At 36.0% G+C, this 20,750-nt stretch overlaps 1 protein-coding gene across 2 annotated transcripts in view; it reads right to left on the bottom strand.

Annotated features, from left to right (window-relative positions):
• TRIO (trio Rho guanine nucleotide exchange factor) overlaps nt 1–20,750 on the bottom strand; it is a 224,951-nt gene that overhangs the window by 69,200 nt on the left and 135,001 nt on the right. For both annotated transcript variants that reach the window (XR_011902859.1, XM_072329481.1), the window contains exons 21-33: nt 20,433–20,555; nt 18,472–18,666; nt 18,233–18,348; nt 17,626–17,692; nt 16,757–16,866; nt 15,988–16,057; nt 15,613–15,702; nt 13,632–13,724; nt 11,870–11,981; nt 9,651–9,841; nt 6,217–6,318; nt 4,025–4,167; nt 3,325–3,424 (exon numbers count right to left, since the gene is read on the bottom strand). Coding sequence is in view for 1 of the 2 variants with exons in the window: in XM_072329481.1 (XP_072185582.1) it covers nt 3,325–3,424; nt 4,025–4,167; nt 6,217–6,318; nt 9,651–9,841; nt 11,870–11,981; nt 13,632–13,724; nt 15,613–15,702; nt 15,988–16,057; nt 16,757–16,866; nt 17,626–17,692; nt 18,233–18,348; nt 18,472–18,666; nt 20,433–20,555 (1,512 nt within the window). In the remaining variant the exon portion in view is untranslated. The remainder of the gene's footprint in view (nt 1–3,324; nt 3,425–4,024; nt 4,168–6,216; nt 6,319–9,650; nt 9,842–11,869; nt 11,982–13,631; nt 13,725–15,612; nt 15,703–15,987; nt 16,058–16,756; nt 16,867–17,625; nt 17,693–18,232; nt 18,349–18,471; nt 18,667–20,432; nt 20,556–20,750) is intronic.

Genomic DNA, 20,750 nt, shown 5'->3' with positions numbered 1-20,750 from the left:
CTAAAAACCCTCTGCTAAATCATATCCCTGAGCACCACATCCAAACGGGTCTTACAACACATCCAGGGATGGTGATTCAACCACCTCCCTGGGAAGCCTATTCCAGTAGTTAACTACCCTTTCTGTAAAGAAGTTCTTCCTAACATCCAACCTAAACTTGCCCTGGCGCAACTTGAGGCCATTTCCCTTCATCCTGTCACTTGTCACCAGTGAGAAGAGACCTGCCCCACTCTCACTGTATGCACCTTTCAGGTACTGGAAGAGGGCGATAAGGTCTCCCCTCAGCCTCCTTTTCACTTTGCTGTGAAAGCATTTCCAATTAAATCACAAAATGGGACTTAAAGAAAAAAGCTAATCTGCCCAATATTCAATCACTTCCAAGGCTAAGGAATTTTAGTTCTTTCTAAGCAAATGTCCTAGGAGGAAAGAAAATGTATTTTGTTTTGAATAAAAGATTTCACCTTTCATTTCTTCTCCCTGTATAACAAGTAGTTCTTCCAATCAAAACTTTTTTTTTTTTTTTTTTTTTTTTTTTTTTTTTTTTTTTTTTTTTTTTTAAATAAAGTAACTAGTTTGTACATATGATTAGATAAAACAGAAAGGTTTTACCTGGTTAGTGAGAAGCATCAGGTGTTTGATATTGTGTTTTCTCATGCATAAGAATGTTCAACAATAGCATAAGGCTAAACATTTTTACCACTTGCTTAATGCTACATTAGCTGATACTTCAAATGCTTCTAAATGGGGAAAACCAGCCTAGCTTGAGATCTGCTCCCAATCTGACTGGGAAGCTCCACTGCTCAAACTAACAAACCACATCAACAGTACCTAAAATCACTAAAACTGTTTTGTTTCATCTCTGCAAGGCTTTCAAACAAACTAAGCTTCCTTACTGAAATAACTATAGCCAATTTTAACTCCCAAACAGACTACAGATGATGAATTCTCAATGTATGAAGTGAAAGACTACCTCAAGTTCAGCAAGTGCCAACATATTCTACTTATTTCATGGTCTTCTGCCTCTTGCTGTTCTTTAACATTTTTAAAAATTCTCCTCTTAATGTGTTTAACAAAACAAAATGCATACTAGAAAAACTAATCAAAGCTATTCTAATTCACGCACTTGAAAAGAATGAACAGACTAAATTTCTTTCTTGGACACATATAAGGTGTAGCACAAGTAAATTCTGAGAGATAGCCCAGTTCCAGTATTGACTTGGTCTATTCTTATAAAAGAAAAGTCCAACGAGAATTTTATACGCTACTGTGAAAACTCAAATATATATACTTTAAAAACAAAACTAATTACACTAACCAACTTTAAAACTTAATTTGTCAGGAAAATATTTAAAAACCTTCTCCTTTCCTTCTTCCTTCTATTCCTTCTCCTTTTAACTCATAAATCCTGTTGAACAGGTTGTTGGTAAGTCTCTTCCTCATGCCAGACTGGAAGATAACTGTGAAGGCATTTCACATCGCCAACTTTCTTAGTTATTCTTGGATCATACCTGAGATACAGCTGTGAAGGGCCATAGGAGACAATCCATGCTATTTCCCTCTAAACAGTACACAACAAACAATTAAGGAGAGGCAATGGTTGTGAATGGTTGAGATGGATTCCATCACCTTAGCTGGAATTGAAGCACGATCCAGCCAAATCTTTCACACCGCTTGACCAATTGGAGAAATAAAAGACAGCATGTCTTGGCTTTGAGTGCGAAAGATCATCCCAAATCTACACTAGTCAGGGACTGTTCAGAGGAGAAAACTAAATGTGGATCTTAATAACGCATCTAAAAATGAATTAAACCTTTTGTCAATATGTAGATAGTACATTAGTGTAAAACACTAAATAGGTAAGCAAGAACACAAGGATTAAAATATCAAGAGTCACTGAAAGACTCTTCTCTTGCTCAAAGGAACAATTTTTCCAACAGATGTCCATAGAAGAAACAACTACCAAAACTACAAACTGACTTCAGTACAAACATACGAGGTCAATACAAAAGATATTTTTGACAGATATAAGAGCAACCCTAAGCACTTATGCCCCCCCTTTTTTTTTTTTTTTTGTTTTGTTTTGTTTTTTTTCCTCTCATCTTCTTTGCAAGTGAATATTACAAGAAAGAATTTAAGTGGCTTGCAAAAATAAGGGAAACAAACTCTTTTTCAGATGGCCGTGGGAATTGTGAAAATGTTTCTCTATATCTGTGTAGTACAAGTGGCTCATTAGAACAATTTTACCAATGAAGTAATAGGCCAAAGATCTGTAAATGCCTTTTCAAGTAATTTACTAATCAGTCTCTATCTTTTTGTTCACTTTCCTATTCAGTTAGCTATCTCTACCTCCATGCAAGGTCTTAACACTTCTCATTTGCCAGAAATCTTTCAACTCTGAAGTAAAAACCACATTTCATATATGATTTTTTACTCTTCTGATGCCTATCTTTCTTCTTCCTACAAGAAGCTCTATATGTGATACCATTATGAGACTACTCAGCCAGAATCTACAAAGATGGAGGAAAGGAAACGCTAGTACTGGTGTCATATGACTCTTGGATTGGTGTGTTACTCCTCCTTAATATGGTGATTTTCATTAGCTCTCAAGCAGAAAGTAAAAATTCCCTAATGCATGAACACTGGGTAGTATCTTTGCTTCACAAAAGTAACCACATGAAAATCACCAGCATCAAGTTAATCAATAAAACAGATGGCAGGCTTTCAGAGAATCACAGCATCAGAAAGGTTGGAAAAGACCTCCAAGAGTCCAACTGTCCACCTACCACCAGTACTTCCCTACTAAACTATGTCCCTGAATACCACATCTAAACCTGTGGAGGGCTTCAGAAAACACCCTCTCCTAATCCATGGGCAGCCTATTCCAGCATCTGACTTCTCAGAAGAAATTTTCCTAATATCCAACCTGAACTTCTCCTGGTGTAATTTGAGGCCACTACCTCTAATCCTATCACTTCAAAAAGATTAATACAGACGTCGCGAAAAATTCTATGCACAGCATTAATTATGCAGAATATAATTTTACACAAAACGTAATTTTACATCAATGCTTTGGACAACTGGTAGAAGAAAAAGAGAAAAACAGTTTCAGTTTGGAATAAACTGAATTTCTTTAATAACCTGTTGGATGCAGACAATCACCCTTACACCCACTACATTCCATACACTTTCTTTATTGCATACAGCTGTTTGTAAAAGATCAAATGCCTCCATTCTGCCATTCTTAACGTACTAATTTCAGATGCTAACTCACACCAAGGAATGAATCATTAGCTGTCATAACAGAGCAGCACCTGAGAAACTTACCTTATCGCTGTCAAGTGTGTTCTGTGAAGTTCGTGAGGCAATTGAAATAGTATCAGGTTGGCTGCTACCATCTCCCTGACTGTCCAAGTCCTCGCCATCTCTGCAAACAATTCAGTTTTCATTACAACTCTAGCAATGAGTTTTAATATGTTAGATCCTACGCAATACAAGGGACACCTAAATATTGTGGCAACAGATACAAGCTAGGCAAAATAACTGATGCAAAGATGAAGCATTCAACACTTAACTATTTTTTCTACACGCATTCTTTTGTTCAGTGACAACACTGCATGGAATTTAATACAACCAACCAGCCAGGACTATAGCACACAGTTGTAAGAAACAAATCCAAAGCTAGAAAGCAGACTGCTCAGTCACAAATTTTAAGTTCTGTCAAAGGATACCAAGGACCTGAGCATGAGAAACACACACAGAACTGTGAAAATCTAAAATGTACAGCTATGCTGATTCAAATCTTGCCTGTAATGGCTAAACCTACAGTAGTCAGGGACTGTTCATAACAGAAATCTCAACACACGCAGTGCTGCAGGAAACCAGAAATTATATGACAAAACTGGCCACAATGACTCTTGGTTTTGTCCAATGTACTGAAAGATATTAGAAATTCAACACTACAGAGGAAACAGTGCTGTTGAAATGGCATACTTAGACATCTCTGACTATTTAAAATATTAATTACCTTCTTCCTTTCTGTTTTGTTGTTGGTGCTGTTTTTGGGATGTGGATTGGCTCTTTCAATGCTCCTTTCAGATGAATGGTCCTTTCTTGTATCACTTCCCGGATGTGTTTAATCCAGTCCTGTTTATTCTCTATACTGGATGCCTTTGATATGTAAAGGAAACAAAAACACCAGAATGGACTATTGCAGCTGAGAGAAATCCACATATATCTTTAATGAATGAATACCAAATGAAAGACTTAAAGAAAGATTATGTAAATCATTCTAAAAAACTTGAACAGAAAAATGGAAATTCAAGATAGCTGTCTGTATTTTGAACCATCAGTATTTATGCTTGTTAACATTGCTAATGATGTTAAAAAACTATTTGATTTACAATTCAGATTCTTTTATAACTTAAAGGCCCAAGAAGTCTGAAGCCTTGTATGCACCACATGATAGACAAGGTGAACTGACTTACTTCAGGAACTCCAGTAATAACATCCTGAATACTGTGGGGTTTGTTTGTTTGTTTCTTTAAATTCATGCCATGTACTAGGCCTAACTTATATAATAATCTTCTGTCACAAAAAGACTTATGTTAACTTACATTATGACACACATACTCTTCCACAACACTATTTATGCAGCATTCTTCCCACTTTTGAAATGTACACGGAAGCAGAAATTATTTAGGAATTGCATTTCAGTAACTGACTGCCATATACTATCTGTATTTTGGAGATAACCCTATAGAGTATTTGATATCCAGCTGCCCAATACATAATATGATTACTGAATCCAATTTATTTTTGCTACCCTACAACTGAAACATTATTGAATATAAGCATTGGTGCAGAGCTAAATAAGCTAGTATATGTAAACTCTTACTTCTTTTAATTGTTAACTTCTGAAGGAATTGGCTTCTAGTATACTGTAAACATTTAATAAATGGGGAAATGAAAATATGATTGTAAAAGTGTAAAAAATTGACGGAGCAATTAATAGGTAGGAAAAAGATCTTTTTCTTTTACAAACAAAAGTACTTAGGAAAAGAAACCAAATACAGTGTTAAATCTTTTATCTAGTGTTTTCATGACATTTACTTATATTATTCATGTGCTGCACTCTACCTTCAAAAATGAATGAAAAAAAATCAACAAAACCATTGAAAAACTTGGCATACTGTAAAGATTATCTAAATACTCTTTACTCAAAGTAGAGAACAGAAGAGAACAGGAACAATTTACAGTGACCATAGGTAGTGTCCTTGAAAACATAATCCTTTTTACCATTCTACAGTGGGAAGCTCACTTCAGATTGAAAAAATTGTATTATTCAGTGATGTTAAATCTTATCTTCCTGCACTCATCAAGTGCTTGTATAAAGAAACTAATGTGAGCTTCTCCTTAGCTGGCAATTGACTAGGAAAACATGTAAATTTAAGTGGTCATTTTAAAGCAACATTATTGAGTAACCACCGAAATATACTTGAAAAGAAACAAGTTTATTTGTAGGTGTGTTAATTGGTAAATGGGAAGATAAACGTTTTACTCATCTCAACACAACTAAGAGATAAAACAGAAAAATTTCAGTTGACACACTCCACAAAATACATCAATCAAATCAGCCATTAAAAATGAAACAGCAGATTCCAGGTTATGCAAGAGCCAAATGAAAAACGGGGTTAGTGGTTATCCTAACTAGGCAAGGAATTCTACTGGTGTCTGTAACTTCTGGTGATGCAGGATTTAAAGGTATTGCACACACTCCCACCCACAGGCAAAAACATTTATAAAAACTTTCAGACCACACAAAAACATTAAAATCTTTCATACCATTTCTATTTCTCCATAAAAACATGGGCCATGAAACAAACCATCACCAACAAGCAGCAGCGACCTGAGAGTAAAAGATATCACCTGCCCAGTCTACTAGTGGATTTGATCTCCAAAGTCTGTGGATTGAAACATTTATTCCTATTTGCAAAAAGCAAGTTTGTTTAATCCTTCATTAGGTCAACACAGATTCCCCTCTGCTGTCAAGTCACTTTAGTTAGATGTACATCATGTCTGATTCTATACAAAGGAAGAGCAGCAGCTGTCCCTCTCAAAGTAGCAGAAATCACCACTTGTTGTCTTTATAACAAGCAAGGACAACTACAAGACTGAGTATATCTACATATAGTCACTAAGCATATACACTAAAATTACCTTGAGAACAATTTTGTTGTCTGAAGTTGGTGTTCTTCCAACCCACAGAGCAAACTTGCAGGGATCTCCTTCAACATGTTCTGTGACACCCAATTCAGAAGTCTGGAATTAAAAAAAAAATTGTGAGGGCTCCATGGTAATTTATTTATTTTTTGTCAGGAGACACAAAAGGATGCTAATATTCTCAGTAGCTGAGCTCTGCCATTTAAAGAGAGTGTTAGTAGCTTCAGTCTAATTTCAGAGCTTCAGAGAGAATTCTTTATTCTGGTGGAGATGGAGAGGCCTCTCCAAAAGCAATGACTGCAAGCTGAGCACTTTGCAGTAAAGTAGCTATATACTACAGTACTCATATTCTTAAATACTGAATTGATTATTTTACTTTTCTGACTTGACCAATAAAGTAAAATAAAATAAAATAAAATCTTATCAGTCTAAATAAATTAAACAGAAACGCTTGGTGAAAGTTAAATGTTGGCATTTCTCTTTGCTGATTTTTATTGGGGACATTCCTTAGTTATTGATTTTTATGTTTTTCTTCAGATAAGAGATGCTTAAGAATTCTCTTGATATCTTCTAAAACTCTTTTCTGCCAAATGAGTCTTCCATAGTGTTTCATTCTCTCTGAAACAGATGAAAAAAAAAAAAAATGCAGTTGCCTGGGGGACAACTGCATTAACAACCAGCCTCTGGGAATGTTTCAGTGTCAGATCTTTATAATCAATCATCATTCAAAATGGTTTTGCCTTCCAACTGGAATAACATCTCCATCACACGTTTCTAGTTGAAAACAATTCATATAGGCTCCACTCCAAAAAATAAACAAATAAATAAATAATTAAAAAAAAAATACAAGTGAGAAATACAGCTCAAACTATAAGAATCCTCACTCCAAAAGATATCTGCTAAACATTCTTACATCACTAGAAGCTGCATTTTTCCCTCATGTGCATCATCACTAGCAAGTACACAGATTCATTACAGGAGATACTAGATACACAATAACCGAGCAAGGGTATTTATTGTCTCATTTGGATGTCAACTTGTTTTTTGTTACTGGTTTCATTTGTTTCGGTGTTTACTTGTCTCAGCTTGGAAATGAGAAGGCTTCAGGGAGACCTGAGAGCAGCCTTTCAGTATCTAAAGGTAGCTGTAAGACAGAAGAGGACAGGCCCTATAGCAGGACCTGATGTAATAGGACAAGCAGAAATGGTTTCAAACTAAAAGAAGGGAGATTTGCATTGGATATAAGGAAAGAGTTCTGTGTGGTTATTTTTTTCTTTCACAGTAATGGTGGTGAGGCACTAGAATAGGTTGCACAGAGGGATGTCCCACACTTGGAGACATTCAAGTCAGGCTACACCACATTCTGAACAACCTGATCTAGCTTTAAGTGCCTCTGTTCATTGCAGGGGAGTCAGACTACATGTCCTATAAGTGTCCCTTCCAACTCAAATGATTCTATGATTCTATTTGTTTAAGGACTAGTAAACTTATGAGCTCTGTACACTTGCAAATGTTATTAACTTAGGGACAACAGAGAACCCATGTGGTTGAGTTTATACAGTAACAAGTGGAAAAGATTGTTAACTTTCAATTCTGGTGGACACCAAGTGAAATTTGTCAGAAGCAGTCAAGTTTCAATGCAATGTACGGGTTCTCTTGCATTTAATGCACAATTGAGCAAAGTATCTCTGCCAAAGGGCACTGGAAACACAAGTCTGTATGAAGTATAGAGACAAGGTCATGGAAGAGAAACCCATTTGGGGCTACTGAGTGCATAAAAACCACATCCAGATCAGGAAGTCCCTAAACTGCCAATTACTGGTGACCGGGAGAGTATTCTGGCAAATTATCAATTGCTTGCCTTTTATTCCATAGACCTCCTGAGGTGCTCACTATTGGCCACTCTGTCTTTCCAGACGAGTTAATTAGCACATAGTTCAACTAATAGAAGTCATGGCATTGAATACTCTGTACAGGGGAAACCATGACAGAAATCACATCCAAAATACAAGAGTAAGTTTTACTTTCTTAAAACTACCTTCCAGAAGTGCTCCCACTTATCCCCTTTTAGAATTCTCAAGAAGGATCTTTGGCTAAAAATAAGAGACATGCTTTCAGCATCTGTATGAACACTTTTTCTACAGATTAAGCTATAAGAATTGCTATAGTGAGTAGTCTGCACCACAGGATATTTTACCAACTAGGACAAAAAGGCAAAAAGAAAAGTCTGTATTTTAAAGATAAGGTACAGTATCAGTTTTCAGTATTTCCAGCAACTTCTCTAGACTCTAGAGAATTATTTGTTCTTTCCAGATGAACTGGCATCACAAGCTTATGGGACTGACTCTGTAGCTCTGCCTCCTCTCCCATAAAATGCCTTGACAGCTGATGCTACCTTCTAGTACACCCGAGGTTTCTTTTGTATTTCAGGTTCTTTGGGGAACCAAAGGAAGACATAACAAAGCTGCTGCAGCTTTGTGACCTACTAATTACTTTGTATAGAGGACAACAGGTTTTGAAATAACAGAACATACAAAGCATGATAGAAAAAGAAGAGGTTTTTGAACCAACGTGCTTTAACAGCATGGATATGGAGGTAGGAAAGGGAAAAGAAAGAGAAGAGTGAGAAGACAGAAAAGGCTCTGTATTTATATCACCTAAACTTGGTCAGATAACCCAAAAGAATCAGTAGAAGAATAAAGTCCTTTAGTGTGAGAGGTTAAGTAGTTGTTCTTAATAATCTGTCACAAAAACTAGTCTTGTCCCCAACTGACACAGAGCAAACTGACTGACAATGTTGCTTGACAAATTCACTTGACTGCTTCTAAATTTACAGTGTGAATACTGCTCTCACCCAATCTCATCCAATAAAATACACAGATTACACTTGAAAAGCATACACATAATGAATGCAAGAGGGCATTTCCCCCCCCTATTTTTAAAAAGGATTGTGCAAATTCTCATCTTCACATTCTTTATTTAGACCATAAGAGCTATCACATATTTTGTAAAAGAAAAAAAAAAAATTACCATGAGATAACCAGCCTGAGTAGACAATCTAGAATTAACTTCCATAACAAAGAGTTCTTGCCTTTAGAGACCAGTACGTGTAGAATACCCTCTGGAATGAATCTTTACTAGTGCTATTTACTGTAACATGACTAGTAAATTAGTAAAATAAAGGCTTTCTGTAAATTCCTTCCACCCTTCTGCTTTCTACAGCACACCAATATTAATACAAAACCTTCAGCAGTTGCTTTTGGCCTACTCTTTTGTCCTCAAAAGCGTAAGCAAACAGAAAAGTTTGAAAATTCAGTCTACGCAACATACTACAGTTGTTTCAGTTCGTCAGGCAAGTTTAAATGATCTGAACATAGTCATAATCATCTTGCCAGTTTTCTAAATATGGTTGCTTGTTCTCCCATACTTACAAACAGTTTACTCTTGTAAATGTACTTGCTCCTTCCACTTGAGTCCTTTACTTCTTTACTAAAAACCAGGGACATCTCAAAAAGGAAAAGGTGCCTCTCTCTTCCCTTTCGAATTAGAGTTTTGGGGTCCCACACTTGGAAGGATTCTTGAAGGATGAGCTCTCCCTGAGATTCTATATTTTCATCAAAGCCTAAAAACCCAGGGAGAAGAAAATATCAGCATAAAAAGTCGATAATGTGAGAAGTTTAAAAAGCACAGCTTCTGTTCATTAAGCAATTAATCTATTTTTTCCAAATACAGCTTGCAAAAGACAGAATTCCAAGGAAGCAGTGCTAAAAAAAAAAAAAAAAAAAAAAAAAAAGCCTCAACATTATAATAAACTAAATGAAAGTGTAGATCAAGCCTATGCCTAAATTTAGAAATCCAACTGTTAAGAAGTTTATCAACTATTCTGGCAGCACTTCACCAACAAATAGAAGCTCTGTTGGCTTCTCGTAACTTCTGCAAAGAAAATTATTTTTCTTAAGAGGTTTTTGCTACTGTAAAAACTGTAAAAAGTGAGCAGCTTGCAAAGACACAGCAGATAATGTTCTGACAACAATGGCTCCAAAATGCCATCTCTTTTACTGATAAGCTTCCCTATTGCGCATGCAACAAGCATGCAAACATATTCCAATAGAAAATGAAAAAAAGATGGCAGCCTGGAGCTGTTGCCATGTGTATCTGCCTGCCGCTTATTCACTCGCAATAAAGAAATAGTTGCTGGATTATTTATTTTGATATATAACAAAGACAAAGGTTGAGAATACTGATGAGTGTACTTCCATTCTAGCAACAGTGTTCTCCCAGGATAATATGGAGTTCTAGAGCTGCAGGATAACAGAAGTTAAGACTTCCATACTCTTCTGAGCAGTACAAAACTGCATTTTAAAGAGATACTTCTTGCCAAAAGTCTCAACAGAACAACACCATCCATCTCAAGAGAACAACAGTCCTTACAGTTCTAAAGAGGGAAAAGTGCAGAGAGCATCACATAGAAGTTGCTTCAGGATGTTCATTCAAAAACCTCCAGAGACACAGAGAGGAAATGTGCTCACTGTATTTGTTTAACATGGAATGACTCAAGGCTGTACATGCATGATTTGTTATAAAACCAACTTATGTAAAAGATTAGGATATTCTCCAGAGTCACATTCCTTGTGTTAGAAGATCATTACCAATGCTGGTCAGCATTTATACTAACATCATCTCTTGAACAAAGCATCTGGAATGGGTCCTTCAGACTGACCAATATTCCTGTTGTTTAAAATCAGGGAAGAGTGATGACGTAGGGCATTCACATGACCAAGAATCATATGACAAACCAAGGTACATTTTATGCTAACTTGCATGGTACTGCAAATTCTAAGAAGGCATAGAGAAGGAAAAGCACTTTTGACTGAAAACACGTTACAATAAGTTTTTATTCTGCAACTGTGGGCTAAAGTGTCTCTGCTTTCAAATTTAAAGAAATCTACTTTGCCAAAAAATACCCAGTTTTATTATTAAATGTATGATGGAACCATCATACATGATAACATGCCAACAGCAAAATGGATTTTGGCAGAAAGTTGTTCTCAACACATAGAAGCAATTACTTCCAATATCAACTGTCTGCCATGAACATGATTATGCTGTTCTGGCTAAGACTCATACTAAATTGGCTTACACTGACTTTATACTGCCAGAAAAAAGACTTCACTTCAACCAGAAGCCTGTAAAGAACAGGCAGTAAACAGATGTGGAAAGTACAAATTTCTTGGAGACCATTATTTGATACATAAATCAGAAAAATCAACTCTTAATACACTTATGTTTCCCTTATAAAGAAGTTAGGGAAACTCCTTGGAAAATTTAGCTGAAGTTATTATACCTGACCATTAAATTAGTAGGCTAGTAAAAAACTTTTGTTAGTCTACATATTTTTCAGTTCTGCAGTGGCAGAGATGTTGAGTAGCATGAAAGAACATTTTTAAAAAACAAACAAACTCTATCCATTCTCTAACAATTTAATTTCAGTAAGTCTGCATTTTATTTACCTCCGAATAAAAGGTACATGAAATACAAACACAGAGACAAAAGTTACAGAGAGAAGAGAGACATGAGTTCTTCAGATTTTCTTATTATACAGTAATACAAGAAGTTATTAAATACAACAGTTAGAAGATTTGAATCCTACCTTCCAACATACTGAGGTGCATGGCATCATTGGCTCGCTTTGGCACACTAAGCATCACCTCTAGGCCATCCTTAATCTCACCTTTACCTTCTTCACAGCATGTGAGCAACTCCTGCAAAAGATAAGTAGACATGAGCATCCTGTCTCTCTACATTAACATGACAGACAATTAAATCCTGCTTCTAACATGCAAAGAAACATTTTTGGCATGTACAATCTATTTTAAACTTAATCCCCCAATGATGTGATAGCATATTTTGTACTATTCTGATTAAAGGATTTACATTGATTCATTTCCAATATTCAGTGATGTACTCTACTCAAACAGATGAAAGTGTCTCAGAGAAAAAAAAATGTATATAACCATTAAATGATGGACAAAAGTTAGAGAAGGGAATGAGCTGAAATGTTACAATGGAATTTAAGGTGATGCAGTTCAGTGTCCATCCAAGATACATGAGCTGATATTCAAATTTCCTCACATTCTTCATGTGTTTGAATGGTATCAAGATAAAATGTAGCTTACACAACCAAAATAATGTATTATTCCTACTGTCATCATAACTGCACTACTTCCATTTAGCTACCAATGCCATCCATCATGGCACCAAAACAGAACAATGCTGTACTTAAATTATGGATGATAAAATAGCAGAGAAGTGCTGTCTGAGAGACAGAAGATCGGTAGCTTCAATGTTATGTGGACATATAAACAGAACTTCTGAAACTAGAAAGGTTCTGCCATCATTCAATATTTGGGCTCTTGATCCTTTCATGTTTCATGCCTCTTATCTTGTAGAAGAAAAGGAAATCCAACATTCATCAAATTTTACATCCATTTTACTATGCAGCAAAGCCATCTGTCTCTGAAAAGACTGGTGAAGTCAATCTATCCTGTCTCTTCAATACTGCATTGCTTAAGACATATTTAGAATCAACAACTGTTGAAACTGGTCCCCAAAACTTCTAAAACACGACAGCCTATCTCTGCAAGTTCTAACTTAATCAAGCTGCATCTTTTTTTGCAAGAGGAGAACAGACAAAAGTTTCAACTGAAACAGTAGATCCATTTCCCTCCAACACTACCTGAAATAACACAAAATGTTTTTCAGAAGTTTTAAAACCAATTATCCATGGACACTATCAATAAGAAAAGGTGACACATACATCAGTTACAGTTACTTTTGTAAGTAGACAACTACTACAAAATAAGCAGTGTCACCCAGTGGAGATCTAACCCAGTTCAAGAACACTGCTGTTCATCCAAGAGGTCTGTCCACTGAGTGAAAGCTGAACTACAGGTTTTCAAAGGTTTTAGTTTTTTTAACAACTACTACATAACCTGACATCAACAGGAGCATTAGAAGTAACAAGTGTTGTGCAAGTTTTTGATACACATACATACCAGTATCTTACAGTAGTTTGTACCCTAAACGCAGCTAATGGTTGGTGAAAAATTGTTGCAGAAACCATTAAAAAAATACTTCTGTTCATGCAGGCATTAACTACTTGTTTGCTCTGGAAATGCTGAAGATATTTTCTAGGTATACATTAGTTGAGAATTATCTTTTTGATTTGCAGAAATCTGGACAATAATTTTCTTATTTGTGCTTTCTTTCATTTTCAGGGATATTTAAAAGTATGCCTGCTCAGGATGCTGTAGCCTCAGAGTGAAGAGTAAAAAAGCTCTCCTGATTTCAGAAAGAGCTCTGCTTGCTTATGAGAAGCAGAATCACAGAAAGAAGTTCGAATGAGTACTGACCTTTAAAAGAAGCTGATATTTTGTTATCCTCTGGACAGGTTTGATAAGGTAAGAAGAGATAGAGTTGGCCAGTCCATGTCGCTGCTGTATCTCCTACACAAAAAGCAAACATACGAGGACTTGTGAGAACCAACAAGCAGATTAAAGCCTGTTCTGATGGCTATGTGGTAGACATTGGACAACATTATTATTTTAGCAAGAAGCAAATAAATAATTAAATAAATGAGAAGATGACAATACATTCCAGACACAGCAAGTGATTTGGCTGTGCATTTGCCTGCTCACTTTGTATAAACATATCCAAGGGTACACCTGTAAAATGTTTCCATAAACCTAAAATCAAACAGCAGTGATGAGGGAAATTGAACAAGTGACAACAAGTTTATTAAGTAAGATCTCTAATTCCTGTTATTTTACCCTCAGGAGAGAAAAATAAAAATAAAAAAAATCTCAGCATTCCAAGGAAAAACAAGGACTATTGCAGAAAGGCTGAGGAATAAATTTCTTGGCATCGTCTGCTAATTCAACTGATAGTTATGGAGCATTTTTTCCCAAGAGCTGTTACAGAGCCACAAGGGGGAGCAAGAAGTAACGTTTTCTAACCAAAGGAAAGAGGTTACACAAGAGACTGAAAAGAAAGCAGATCCACTTATAAACAAACAAACAAGTCCTCCAATAAGCTAAAGGAGGAAATTATAATCACGTGATAATTACAAGGAAGAATTACAGATTTCAAATACCAATCATGGTTGAATTTCAAGACCAGTGATTATCATTTATTACAGTACTGTATGTGTTTTAACCACACAATTTCAAACAGCAGGTTCATGCACTGTCACTATATGCTTCTACACCATGATTACAGTATCAGAAATTCCCAAGATGGGAATCAGTGCAACCTGTTGAATTTACCTGTATACAGTCAGGTCTTCACTTTTCTATTCTACCTAAAGTGGACTAGGACACTGAGAGCCCTGGATACAATAGTAAATTGGAGGGATCAAAGGACATGGCATCAAAAATGGTGGCAAGAATAAATTTCTAATACAAATTAGTCAAAACCCCTTATCGTTTCTTACAGTAGCATTTACTAAGTTGTTTTTTTTTTTTAAATTATTTTGTCTGTTTTCCTGTAGCCCACATATGTACAGCTCATGTACAATGACTAAAAACAGAGGATTCAAAGACAAGACTTTATCTTTAGAATCTCTATCACCTTAGTGATAGACTTGAAACTGCTTGAAAGAGCTTCAGTGATATTGTTACTCAAATGCCCCTCTCTCTGCTTTTATAAAAAATCCTAACAAAACTGTTGGTGTCACTACAAAACTAGTAGCTCAGCACAGGAAAGGTGGAAACAAAAAGGAATAGAGAGGAACATAATTGAAACATCTATAAATGTGTGTTCAACCACACCAACACGGCCTTCAAGGCAGTCAAAATTCTCTAAAAACTCTAATAGCTGTTACATTTTGTTCTTCTCCTAAGTGGAATGTTACGTGTAGACCAAATAACTTTGGGATTGAATGAGCAATGTGGTTGGTGTAGCAGCTATGATCAGTGCAAGTCAACTGAATTACCACAGCAATCAACTACAAATTAAAGCTGCTTCAAGAAATTTAACAAAGACTGTCATTTTTATTTCATACAATGCAACCTAAGCAAATTAAAGTGCTAAGATTTACAGAACGTGCTTGAGAGAATGGGAGATTTATGTTTTGGCTGTTGCCACCCAAATCTGCGTGCACTCCTGAACTGTTGTGATATGACAGTGAATTCCAGCACTGATTTGACAGATTTAAGAGACCAACAGAGGAATATAAATTAAAGGAATAAGAGATATGACTGATTTTCTAAAGTTGACAGTATTAGTAACAGGAAACTTGCATATTCGTAACAAATAAGGCACTTGACATAAATAATACAGGTACATTATTCAAAATAGCAGGACATATTTTTAAGATGGACATAAAGTACTTACATCAAAGTATGCTCCTGCGTGTTCTAGTATTAGCTGGGTAGAATCTGGTTTATTCTTGCAGTAAGTAACATACATTTGGAACTTGTCTGCCTGCAGACCAAAATGAAAATTTATACAGGTTATCAGAGAGCATAATTTCTGTCTCAAGAACATTTTCTACAGTTGACAGAGAACTTATCTCCTATCCTAAGAAACTAAGTGACACACCATTATTTTTCAAGTCTGGCAGCATAAAATCTATCAGAAAAATGAGTCTTTCAATGAATAATTACTTTTACAAAGACTCAAGATACAAATGGATTTGAGATCCATTATCCACCCCTTCCTTCATCCTATCTCCCTTATGATTTCTAAGTGCAAGTCTGAGTACATTACCCATGTCACAAAGCAGTGTCCAACATCTTCTGGTAACTGTTCGTATTTTTCTAGCTCCTTGAGGAATATACTATGGGTAGACAGAAAAAAAATAAAGCATAAGGTACATGAAATATATTCATTAGAACAGCAGACATTGATCTGTTGCCTATGAATGAAGACAGTTAGAAAACTTACTGTAATTCATACTAACATCATGAACTAACATCAGAAGAAAGGAATGGGTGACAATACGTAATATAAGAACTAATATAAAGCAATTCAACACAAGTTCTGATGCAAAGATCAGAAATTGTGTCAGCACATACTTGCAGTACACAAAATTGAACATAGTCCCCCATCTAGAAGGTATCCTACTGTTTTCAACATGTTTAGTGTTCACGTCAAGAGAAATAAAAGGTTGAATTATTTTTGGGTGCTGGTGTTAACTGAAGATATTGATGTCTGTGCTATCTACATGTGTATCCTGTTGAGTTTGGTGGTTTCCATATCTTCACGACAACTGAAAAACCTACAGCAGTATCTTAGTGCATATAAAAAAATTCTTAAAAGCTCAAAGATGTCTGAGATTGAAAAAGACAATTTCTAATGGTGTATGTCTAGCTGCAAAAAGGAACAACTGCAACAATTTAGCACTGTGAGAAGAAATCTTCTAGATTTTTGATGGCAAAGAATCCAACATTCATATGCACAATATTTTCATTAGGAAATCCTTTAGGTCATCATGTGGATTTACCAGTAAAATGGAAATGAGAGATAAGTCACTCACTTATTGTGGAACTCGTAGATTTCCTGCATGTTTCCAAAGATAATATGTTCTTTGTTTACAATACCAGGTGGGATCTCCTCAACTCCACTTGTCATTTCCCATAGATATGTCTGCCCAGAACAAAAAAGACGCATGAAAGGTCAGTAGAATGCTGAACATAAGCACTCAGGTATCCATAAGCATTCATCCACAGAGAGAAATCGGTGAAGATCATACAGCATCATCAACACCGGTTGTGACACTGTATGTTGTATCACACAGACCTTGTGATTTTGACAGGGAAACCTAAGTTCTAAAACTGACAGTTTAATACAGTCCTTGAAACTTCATCATTTAAAACGCATAGTACTCTTGACAACCTCTAGTGCTTCAGGATATTGCTTATCAAGGCCATGTCTCCAGTCTAGAAGTTCATGTTGTGTGTAACAGCTAACACTGAACATTACTAGCCCGAGTATAACAATTATTGGGCACCTTTCCATGGAATCTCCCTGAATTTCTATTCAAAAAGTCAGTGAGTAGCAGAACATGTGATACACATAATAAGAGAATTAACACAAGCTCTCTTCACTTGCAAGCAAAGCACATAAATTAAACCACTCCCTTTTCCCTCCCTCTCCAAAAAAAAAAACCAAACAAACAAGAAATGAACAAAAAGACAAACACTACTGATGAAAGCAAAACATATAGAATGAATTCTGAAGTGGCTGATATCAAGCTGTAATTCTAGGTTTCTGCATAATAGCAGAAAAAATAGTTAATTTGGTTTTATGACAACAAACTAAACACATTTATTTTTTAAAATCAGAACGAAGTAGAAAGCAACAGATTGAATCTTGTCTTCAAAGATCATAAAAAAGAACACTTACATCCATGCATTCTCGGAGGTCTCTTACGTAAGCCTTTTCTGTCTGAATTAGCTCAGCCATAATAAACCTTAGGTGACAACAGAAAGACTAATCAAATCTCAATCTGTATAATCGTTTTGAATACATAATAACCAGAATACACATTTCTCATCAGCTTTTGCTTTTTCCACTGCTCTAAGAAAGTCTGAGAACTGAAATGCTATGAGAGAGAAAAGACAGGAAGGAAACACGAGAGATAGCACTCTTGCATTAGTGACTGGTGCAAAAAGAAATGGGGAAAGAGATGGAAATTTTGTCAAATGCTTTTCACTTGATTTAACTTATCCTCTCTCCTCCCCTTACACATTTATTTCACACTATTTCTAATAAAGAAAAGAAGCAGGTTAACACAAGTCTAAGGTGGCTTTGAAAGTCTGAGATTCTGACATGCTAGAATTTCCTGTAAGAATGAGTATGTGAATAAAAGGCAGTATAGGAACTACTGAATAATATCACTCTCTTTTACTGTTTATCCAATTTCTACGCTTCCAGACAAGCCACGACAGTTGCTTCATTATCAGGACTGATTTATGTACTCTCAGTTATTAAAAATAAATAAATTCATTACTCTTTCCTGCGGGCAGATTTTCGTTTTTCTTCATTAAGCTCATGAGCAGCATCACGCAGTTTCACTTCTGACCCAGGGACACTGGCTGGGATTATATCCAGCTGCAAACTTTTGCTCTTCATGAAAGAAAGGAAGAAATGATTAAAGAAGGAGACAGGAGAAAATTACAGGTAAATCAAAAGGAAGCAAAGATATATATTTTTTGTATGTGTCTATCATCAAGCTCCAATTTCACTTACCGATTTATTGGAATCAGAGGAAATACCCAGAGCTTTCTCTAAAGAGGTCCTGTACTTCTCCATGCGCAGGGAAAAGTCTCTGTACCTTTTATCCACTGCTGTGACACATTTTTTAATCTCTGTTGCATGAGCATGCCCTTTTTCACAAAAGCCATCAGCCAGCTGTATCAACAACTTCACCCTCTCTTTGGTTTGCTATGAAAACAGGAAAATATCAGTTACTAACTCTACCTGTCATAAAGGGGATCATTTTGCTTAACCTGCTACTAAGTACAGATGGAGAAGTCATGGAAGGAGCAAGCTTCTACCTCTTGTTCCAGAACTCCTTTAAATAGATGCCTCTTCCTTTAAAGAAATGTCACCGAATCTCTTTGGTGGTGCTCAGAGAAAGCACAAGGGGCAATGGGCACAAACTGGAAGACAGGATGTTCCATACAAACACAAGGAAAAACTTTACAGTGGGGGTGGCAGAGTGCATTAACAGAGCACTTGCCCAGAGAAAGGTTGTGAGGTCTCCTCTGGAGAGAGTCAAAACCCACTTGAATGCTTTCCTGTGTAGCCTACCTAAAGCAAATCCTGCTTTAGAAGGGGGTTAGACTACATGATCTCCAAAGGTCCCTTCTAGCCTCTATGACTCTATAACATAGATTCTCTTGGCTTTTACTACTACGTAACTAGAAGTAACTTGTTTTTCTTTCAAAAACATGCTCTATACCTAATCCAGAGACTAAGCTCTCCTAGGCAAGCTTTTCAGAACATGGTTATTTTCCTTGCACTAATACAAATGGATTTTGATCCCATCAAAGGTAATTTGTTCATTACACCGAAGCACTGACACTGGGCCTGACCCACAAAATCTCAGGAGTCTTCCTCCCTTTATACATGGACTTAACGGAAGTGCTGTGATATGATTTTTGTTATGTACTTTACACTTTAATTAAGTATATATTCTTTAATCTTTTTTATGTCATGTTTCTTTCTTTCCTTTTTTTTTTTTTTTTGTCATGCAGTTCTTAGGAACTAAGAGAACAAAGTAATGAACTTGGTGGTGGTTACAAGTATGTTTTCCAATTACCTTGCTTCCAGATTACGCACATTCCTTTGTACAAATAATAAATTACCCACAAAACATGACTTTATACTTCCACCCATTTTTCTCTGATACCATGTCAGAGTAAAACATATTGTCAGGGCCCTGACTAACAGGGATTTGGGCAAAGCAGTCAATAAGAACATAACCTTTTTTTCCCCTTTTTTTTTCTGTTGCTTGTCCTTTCATGTTTTTCGATTCTTTTTCTTTTCTAACAGTCACTCCGAGAATTTCACTATGGAATTCCAAACAAGCAAAGGCTGATACCTCCTCCCAACAAGAAGTGAACCACAAAGGGAGTGGCCCTAACAACATCCTTACAAAAGGGGCACCAGCATCACCTTCTGCCTGACAAAGGAAGTAATGGGGGGCAGTAGTAATCTGCATGCTGGAAGGAATCCAAAAGAAACACTGGAGCAAAACTCAGAAGAAAGAATACACAGTAGAACTGCAATTAATAATCTAAGGAGTAATGATTTTTCTACTATTTTTCTATTATTTTTTAATTAAATGTCAGATGAATAATTTTTCTTCTTGTATTTTATATCCCAAATGATCATGGAGTAATTCACAGACATGAGGATGTAAAAATGGAAATCAAAGGACCTTCGAGGTTTTTGGTTATTGGCTTTTGTTGTTGTTGTTTTTTAAACAAAAAAAAAAAAATTAAAATCAATTCTGTCACAAGAAATTAAATGCACATCAGGCTAATGAAACTCAAGCAATACGGTGATTATCTTCTGATTGTCTTTTGTTCTATTATTCTCTACGTAGAAATACAGAGATAAAGCTAGCATGAGAAAACAAAGCTCAACAGACATAGTTTTTGTCTTGTTTGTTTGCTTTTTTAATAGTATGTAATTTTACTTACCTTTGCTGTGATCTGAAATTCTTCATGTTCTTTTAACAGCTCTTGAGTATGCTGGATACTGGAACCAGTGGAAGTATGTGTGGATAAATAAAACTCCCCATTGTCATGAATCCATTCCAGAGCCTAGAATAAATATCAAGAACAAAAGAATAGTAAGAGCAAAGGCAACATACTTTTGCCAATAGATATTAGCAGTAATAAGCATTTCATGAACACAAGTTGGCCATGGTTAAATTTTACTCTACTCCATCTGTGGCATTTGTGTTTTCATTAGTATACTCCAGAAATAAGCAAAAACCACTTCTTAGTGCAACACAG

This window comes from Excalfactoria chinensis, chromosome 2 (assembly GCF_039878825.1).
Source record: "Excalfactoria chinensis isolate bCotChi1 chromosome 2, bCotChi1.hap2, whole genome shotgun sequence".
NCBI lineage: Eukaryota > Metazoa > Chordata > Aves > Galliformes > Phasianidae > Excalfactoria > Excalfactoria chinensis.
Note: the sequence above shows the minus strand (reverse complement) of the source record. Positions and strands in the feature narration are given on the sequence as shown.